This window comes from Triticum aestivum, chromosome 1A (genome assembly GCF_018294505.1).
Source record: "Triticum aestivum cultivar Chinese Spring chromosome 1A, IWGSC CS RefSeq v2.1, whole genome shotgun sequence".
Taxonomy (NCBI): domain Eukaryota; kingdom Viridiplantae; phylum Streptophyta; class Magnoliopsida; order Poales; family Poaceae; genus Triticum; species Triticum aestivum.
Window position 1 is genome coordinate 461042968 of NC_057794.1, and position 8527 is coordinate 461051494.

Below are 8527 nucleotides of genomic sequence, written 5' to 3' on the forward strand. Positions count from 1 at the left end.
TGGGAGCAAGCCAAAAGAGATTGCACCGATCATCTTTGAGGCCTTTAAGGGGAAGCGATGGAAGGCTAGGGAGGCAATGAAAGACGATGCTTGGGTGGAGAAAATTAAGCCGCCTCATACTTGGGACTTTGGGCTTCATCATGTTATTTGTTACCCTTTGGGCGTGCCTACATAACACCCCTTTGAAACAAGGGTCTTCCAGCACAAATCTTCCCCTCCATTTGTCATCTTCAACATGATCAAGAACGATGCAGCCCTTCGGAAGTCACACACGCAAAGCATTTGGAAAATTAATGACAGGAGAGTAACAATTTTGTAACAAGGGGGACACTGTAGTATCACTCTAACTTATTATTTAATGGATGAGACTAAGCTTTTGCCTCCGTTTCCAAAAAAAAGGCGTCAGTTGCATAACACTGAATTATAATATCAAGTAGGAGGATGGCATCAGTCGCATAACACTGAATTATGGTATCAAGAAGGTACAGACACTCTAAATGCCACTGGAGGCACAAGGGTTTCAGATAGCAAACAGTACACCAATATCAGAATTCCCATAAAACAGACAAAAGCAGTCATTTTGCCAACTTACACTACATGTGGACATTTCTAGCTCCATCACTAGCTCTTGAACAAAGAGGTAGCTGTTCATCACACAAGGGTCATCGGCTGAGGTCGATTGAGTTGTTATGCCGCAACTGGATGCCTGATGATCCCACGCCCTTCATCGAGGACAAAGCTGTTGTCACTGAAGTGAGAGCTGGAGAAGAACGGCCTCAGGTCGTAGATCTCATATTCTTGGGCCTGGATTCATAGACAAGAACATCAGCACACTGACAGACAGCGGAGGGACATGCAGCAGTATTGCTCGGGCAACGAAGAATCATGGACACAGGTGTTCATAGCTCTTACCTTGTTCTTCAGGTCATCCACTTTAACCTCAACGTGAGTCAGGCGTGTGGTTGATCCAGACACGATTTCTTCAAAGTGCAGCGCCTCCTTGACCAGGGTGCGCAGAAGGAGCAGAAGCAGTTCATTGTAATCCTTCTTGTACGTCATGTACTTCCGGAAATTCTGCAGAGACAACAGAAGTTTGTTAAAAACTACCAACTAGGCAAAAAGAGAAGCAAGATTTTTACTCTGAATATAAGATCATTGAGTATCAAGACATATCATGCAAATGAATGAATTTGCTAACAGAACTGCATTAGGTAGTCCACTTCAGTTCAAACCAACATATATATATATATATACTTTGGCACTAGTGGGAAACACAACAGCAGTTAAGTTCAACTGTTCAAAAGTTACCTTCTGAAGTGCTTTCTGGACACCAAATTTCTGGGTTGAGATGAACGAGTCAAGCAGCACACGAATGGCCATGTCCACATCTTCCTGAGACACATAGCTTCGCAGATGCATCTTTGCATGTGCCTCAGACATTCGAATGATTGATTCGATATGCCTTACTGCAATGGGGACTCCTTGACCGTGCTGCAAAAAAGAGTTGCAAACAATTACTTCCTGGTTTTCAAGAATATTAATTTTCAAATATTTGACCTAATCATTCAACAAGGCTAGGAAAAGTGGTGGCTTACAGATGATTCACGTCGAAGTTCAGCATAGACATGGCTGATCTTGTCAAGGTCAGCATCATGTATTTTGGGGAATACATTCAACTTAGCATATGTGATATACTTCTTCAGCATGTCTTGAGAAAGGATCTGGCAAAGGAGGATTTTGTTAGAGGTGCAAATTTGAGTAAAATGTTAGCTTCTTACAGACAAGTGCAAGGGATAAGTACATCTGGGTCAGCATTCCGGGCAACAGTCAATGGATCATCCTCCTCATCAGCTACAACTCTATCTTCAAGATTACCACCCTTGGGCTGAGATCTGGCATGGCTATCTACAACAAACCTTGCAAGCATTTCATCCGTAAATGGGTCAACAATATCCTGCATTGCAGTAAGAAAACTCAGTATTGACAGACAACCAAGCACTGGACATAATATATTACATGGAGAACTACAAACCTTAACAACACAGAGGACATCAAAACGTGAAATGATTGGATCTGTTAGTTCAACATTTTGAGTGAATGTCTTCGAAGAATCATATCTGCAAAGTCAACATGTTGAGGATCAAGATGTTGCCTAACAAGAGTGCAAGTATAACTAGCATTGCAAGTAATTCAGCTTACCTTCCTCCAACTGGGTTTGCTGCAGCAATAACACTGCATCGAGCTTGAAGGGATGTGACAATCCCTGCCTTTGATATGCTGATACTTTGTTGCTCCATGGCTTCATGAATACTTACCCTGGAACAATCAGCAGGAAATAAATTAATATTCAGCACACTGAAACATTAAATGCTAATCATGCAACATCAAAAGGGTATTTCATACCTATCTTGATCATTCATCTTATCAAATTCATCAATAAGGCATATGCCTCTATCAGCAAGAACCAGTGCACCTCCCTCAAGGGTCCACTCCCGTGTTACTGGATCCTTGTGAACTGCTGCTGTGAGTCCAACAGCAGAAGCTCCTTTCCCAGTTGTGTATACAGCCCTGTGTCCTGTTTTCTCAACATACCTACAGAACAACAGTTAGTGGAGAATTATCTTACAAGGAACTGATGAAAAAGATTTATTCCAATTTATCCTTACTTGAGAAATTGGGATTTCGCAGTGCCTGGGTCACCCAAGAGGAGACAGTTAATATCACCTCTTAGGCGATGCTTTCCCTTCACGTTCTTTTCTTGCCCGCCAAACATAGCTAGTGCAATGGCAGTCTTGATATCTTCATGACCATAAATGGATGGTGCAATTGATTTGACAATCTGTAAACCCAAAGTTCTGGTTGTTAACAAGGCTAGTTATCTATCATAGTCACTGTAAGAGATTTACGGATTCAGGGACAAACCCTTTCACTGATACGAGGATCCTTCGACAACTTCTCAATCTCAGCCTTGTCCTCATCTGTTAATTTGTATGCAGAGAACAGATCCTGCTTCTTTGATACATAGTTTGCCTCCACCACTGTGGCAAAAACTGGGAAACCATTCTTTGTATTTAAAGACAGGTCGAAATTGTTTGTGTATATCCCTGTAACCTCCTGAAATGGATAATAAGTATTAATCAACATGTTCTTTCTAGAGTAATATATAAGAACCAATAAGAGTCTGGAGAGCATTACAATTTCCTCTCCTGGACGAGCACAGTCAATCAGATCATTCAGAAGTATTACTTCCTTGTACCTGGGAAGCCTGCCAGCAGGAACAATCCCTGGGCTTTCCTGAAGAGTGAGTTTCTGATAGTTCCTGTATATAGTCTTCCAAAGGAAAATACTTCAGCCATGCATACCAAATGAAGAAAAATCAATATCATGCAAGGAGAAAAATAGTACTACTAAGCTTAACTGTTTAATGTTACTTACTTGCTCAACGTTGACAGTAAATGGACCTTTGGATTGGCATTCAGGGCAAGACCCAACCCTTACTTCAGTGTAAGAGTTCTGGAAGAAAGGACCCAGGACAGTTCCACATTTGCTACAGTCATACTTGACCTGCTGCAGCTGAGGGAACACACCTGACCTTCGAGTAACAACACCCCCGATTCGAATCATTGTGTTCAGATGAATTTGCCTGAACAATGACAACTAGGATTAAGGACATAAATTTAATTTGGGGGCTAAGAGATAACATGGTAAAAAGGTTTTCTCTACCTGATATTGCGTATTTGATCATAGACAGGAAGGTTGGTGATTCGCACATATATTTTCTGATGGATGTTTCTGTAATTCTTGTGGAGATCAAAAACAACATTTTTGCCCACTTCCTCCATAACCTCCAGCACTGATTGAGGTGCATCAGCCAACCAGATGGCAATGTTTGGGTGTATATAAATAAATTGCTTGTAGTCTATCTCCAAACTACACTTGTTAGCTGCAAAACATGGAAGTAAAGGTTACAAGATGCCAATTGTTATAACCAGTATAGTGCAGCCTCTTTCATGTAAACTGGGAAAGTGGAGAAAAACAGTACCTAAAACCATCTCATTAATTAGTCTGACATATTCAAACTCTCCTTGTTCATTCTTAGGGTTTACATATGTAAGAAGAAATTCTTTAAATTTCTTTGCAATGAAGCGCCTGACTTCATCTCTTGTGACCCACTCTCTAAGTGTTCCTTGCACACGATACATGTTCATCTCATCTTCTTCATCAAATTCATCCTGCAGAAAATATAACCATTTGAAAACTGGACAACCATACAGGCCCTTCAAACATGAGTTGCCTACTTCAACTGAAATATCTAGAAAATAGGAACAAAATTAATTGCAAATGCTAAACAACAGCATGACTAATTTCCACTCAAACTGAAAATACCTCATATCCATCATCATCAGTCTGATCAGTCATAGGCACATCACCACCAGAATATGGCTGAGATCTTCCAGGTGAACTAGGAGTGAGACCATCACCATCATCATCACTTCTGGGTGTTCTTGGTCCTCCACTTGGTTGTCTAAAATTAGCCCTGTGCCTTTTAGGACGCCTAAAGTTAATATCCTCATCTGTATCTGCACAATTAAAAAATGTTGTCTTTAATTTACAATGGCTGACATCCAAGCATTTGCTTTTTATGTTATTGATCAAGGATACCCACTACAGAGGAAAACTCACAAGTCATAACCATCCATATGAGGATACTATTACTAAGATCTTCAAGCAAATCCAAGCTTGCTTATTTTTGTATACATAGTGACCCTGATTTTTGAAGATACATCACATCTTTTGATAAATGGATGACGGTCAGAAAAATACACAATGTAAATATGATACTACTTATTGATATTTTCAGAAAAAATCAGCATTATTATATGGGCTTCAAAGTTCCTACCCATGACACTTCTATCAAACTTGAAACCACAAAGGAAAAAATATGCTCATTTCAACCATACTAAAAAAGGAACATTTCACCACAACAATATGAAAAATAAACATAACCCAAATACTCAAGCAGCAATTCAAACAAACAGAATATAAGTGCAAAGGAAAAAAGGTAAGGTTTGTCCTAATACACCATAGAAAATAAGAACTGTGTGTGATGCCATTACCCTGATCATGAAGCATACGAGGCAATTTTCGATCAGCTGTTGCACCAGTCCTCACATCCCTTGCATGAAGTTCCGCTTCTGCAGCCCTTCGATCAGCCATGATCTCATCCAGGTTCCTCTCATCCTCTATTGAGTCATCTAACCCAACTGACTCATACTGGTCCTGCTCATCCATTCTTCGGTAATCACTGCAAAAGGTGGGAAAAAAATAAGGGGACTAGCAAGAACTTCACAATTTCGAACATGTTTGTGTTTGTTTGAGGTATGGCTTATTTCATACACACTAAAACATGCAATCCTATAGTTAACTTAACTATCTTGAAACCAAACTGTATGGCAAAATGAATTATTACTCAACAATGCAGTTTCCAAGATATCAACAAATCCACAAAGTAAAAAAAACACTAGCAAAACTGGACAGCAGACAACTGATCAACAAATCCTATTCAGACAACCATTTTCATCAAAAAGGGATAGGACATGACAGGCACCAGTTCATATAGGCAACTGAAATTGGTAAACTGAAATATAACCGAACAAATTACTGAGCACAAACACAAGGTTTTAATATTCAATACTGGAAAGCAGGTTAGCAGACATTTCTACATTGTAAAGTTCAAGGAACTAACAAAACATTAAAGGTAACAAAAAAGACACAATCAGGTGAAGTGTTTGACTATTCCCTTGTCTGTGCCACAAATCTGCCTATTTATGAAGTAAATCTAGGCCGCAATCCCTAGATTCTCAACCACCAAAAGTCGCTGAATAATCAATTTATTGCCAGATTTAACGGACTAAACCTGTCAACTACTAGTAGAAACACCTAAACGCTGTCCCAAATAACACTAGATCCGGAAAATCTCCGGCTCAGACGTTTCTGTCTTACTTGAGGTAGTCGTCGTTGAAGAGGTCCTCCCCGTCGTCTTCCTCCTCGTCGCGGATAACGGTGGCGCCGTCGTCCTCGGGGAGCACGTTGGGGTCGACCTCCGCCTCGCCATCGTCGTCCGAGTAGGAGGACGGGTCGGTGGCGCCGCGGCTGGTGGTGGTGTTGGGCGGCAGCCGGTCGGTGCTGAAGCCCGGCGAGCCCGGGGTCGACGGCGCGTTGTTCTCCGAGTCGTCCTGGGAAAAGCAAATCAGCCGGCGAGAAGGTTAGATCCGGAGGCGGCGGCGGCCGCGCGGGGCGGCGGCGTGGGTCGGGGAGAGAGGGGAAGCTGGGGGAGACGGGCCGCTTACCATCCGCGGGGTCGGAGGAGGCTCCGGTGGAGGACGCGTGCGGCTGTGCGCCAAGGCTAGGGTTTCGGCGGGAAGGGGGGAATGGTGGGGAGAGACTGTGTTTCGGCGGGAAGGGGATATATTGGGGGAGAGGGAGAGAGGGTTTCGGCGGGAAGGTGGGGTGGGTGATGGCGGGAACGGCAGGCGGTACCGGGGTCGTTGTGATGCAACAAATGGGCCGAAAGCCTTGTGCCATCGTGGGCTGAGAGTTGGGAGAAGCCTAAGGTGACCCACCCAACACCTCTGCGTTGCCTCCGTAAGCCCAGGACCATACTGAGCCTTTGCACAGGTGCGGTACATAGTCCTCTAAGCTATATAACGCCTACTGCGACGCTACCTTCCATCTCGCCGGAAGTTTTTTCGCGCCTGCTAGGCCGGCCCGGACCAATAGGATAGAGGTTTTACGCGCGTTTTTTTCTCTACTGTGTGTTTTCTGTGTTGGTTTTATTTGGTTTTCTTGCGGGTTCTGGTTTTTTATGTTTATTTCGGTTTTCTGTGGCAGTTTTCAATGGTTTTCTTTTGGGTTTTGGTTTGAAGTGTTTTTTTACATATTTCTTGGGGTCTTTTTCAACATAAATTCTAGATCGTGTGCGCACACAATTTGATGAAAATGAGTGGCCGAGCTACGCCACAAAACAAACTGAAACAAGATTGCGACACTCTGCATGCATGCGTGAAGGCTTAGTGGGTTTTTTTTTTGCAGACGTACGAGGCCATCATACATGAGTTGCATGCAACCTTACGTGTATTTTCACATAAAATCAAAAGGTCATGTCTTTTAACCCCGCATCAGAATTAATATCCTTTTTCATTGTTAGGATCCTCTTGACGTTAATGGACAAAAAAAATCAATGTCAACTTTGGTGTGATATGGTGCGACCTTATTACTACATGCTGCAATTTTAGTACTACATAGTGCATTTTTTTTCAAAATCAATTTTGAAGTGGCATACTCCAACCTCCTATGAGGTTGCAACGTAACAAACATGGCAACCAACTTTTTGTGACATGTAAATAGTCTGTTGCCCGGCTAACTACCTAGTAGTAGATGTGCAACTCATGTCCCTACTTGTAGATGTGATGTGTAGTTTTCACTATTGGCACACCCTATCCCACCAATGCTACCAATGATAGGGGCAACTTAGTCTCTTTTTTGAGCCGATTGCCTAGTAGTTCATGTGCAACTCCTTCCCTTCCCTATTTGTGGATGTATAGTTTCAGTTGATGGGGCCAACATATGAAAAGTTGCACATAGTTTGTTAAGCAATTGGTGGGGCAACAAATTAAGTTGCTTATCTCACTGGCAGAGATAGTTGGATGGTGAAAACTGCACATTCATGAGGGCAGTGAAAAAATTCATATAGGCAGGGCACAAAAGTTGCACATATCAATAGCGGCGGTGGTTTGGACGGGGCGCTAGCAGATAAAACTACATGTCCACAGAGTGTGGGGGGAAGTTGCGCATCACTGTTAGGCATTTGGTTGGGGCAGCATCTAAAGTTGCACATCTACTGCTAAGTAGTTGGCCAATGCAGCAAACAATGAAAACTGCGCGTCCACGAGCAGGAGAAAGTTGCACATCGACTACTAGGCAGTTGATCTAGGCAACAGACAAAGTTGGGCATCTCACTGCTAGGGGTTGTTTGGGATGAAGATGTGATACGTGCATTTTGCAACATTATTTCTTACTGTAGTTTATCCTACTAATGATGTATTTCACAACATGGTGCAAGCTTTCTCTCTTAAAATGCAAGTTATAAAAAGAGAGAGGGGTTAATAACAGCTGAAATTCTGAGCCTGAAATAGCAACATAAGATAAAGCAATTATTTGAAGCTCAAAACGGTGGATTCTTAGAGAATTATTTTGGAATATATTTTGTAAGAGACTGTTTTGAGTCCAATTGTTCAATGACATGGTTATATTTATCTTAATTATTTCTCTTGTAGTTGTGGGGGCTTGCATGGAGAGTATAATCATGAATAGGTATTAGTTTAAGTTGGGACAATACCTTAGCTCTGGTCCATCTAGGCCAATGTAAGTCGATGAATGATGGTGAAAGTAACTTGGCGATATTTCCATGTGTCCTCAAGATCATTTTGATCACTATAAAAAGTACAACCGGCTTGTCCTTATCACA

At 42.1% G+C, this 8527-nt stretch overlaps 1 protein-coding gene across 1 annotated transcript; it reads right to left on the reverse strand.

The window, feature by feature from the left end:
- Nucleotides 1–406: 406 nt before the first annotated feature.
- LOC543455 (DNA replication licensing factor MCM2) lies at nucleotides 407–6503 on the reverse strand. Its single transcript, XM_044479925.1, has 18 exons — nucleotides 6351–6503; nucleotides 6004–6236; nucleotides 5118–5305; nucleotides 4387–4580; nucleotides 4043–4232; nucleotides 3724–3943; nucleotides 3436–3643; nucleotides 3196–3330; nucleotides 2923–3114; nucleotides 2667–2839; nucleotides 2404–2592; nucleotides 2200–2316; nucleotides 2033–2117; nucleotides 1802–1954; nucleotides 1596–1721; nucleotides 1309–1491; nucleotides 913–1074; nucleotides 407–804 (listed from the first exon to the last, which is right to left on the reverse strand). The coding sequence occupies exons 1-18, from the start codon at nucleotides 6351–6353 to the stop codon at nucleotides 688–690; spliced, it is 2868 nt and encodes a 955-aa protein (XP_044335860.1). The 5' UTR covers nucleotides 6354–6503; the 3' UTR covers nucleotides 407–687.
- Between the last annotated feature and the right edge of the window lie 2024 nt (nucleotides 6504–8527).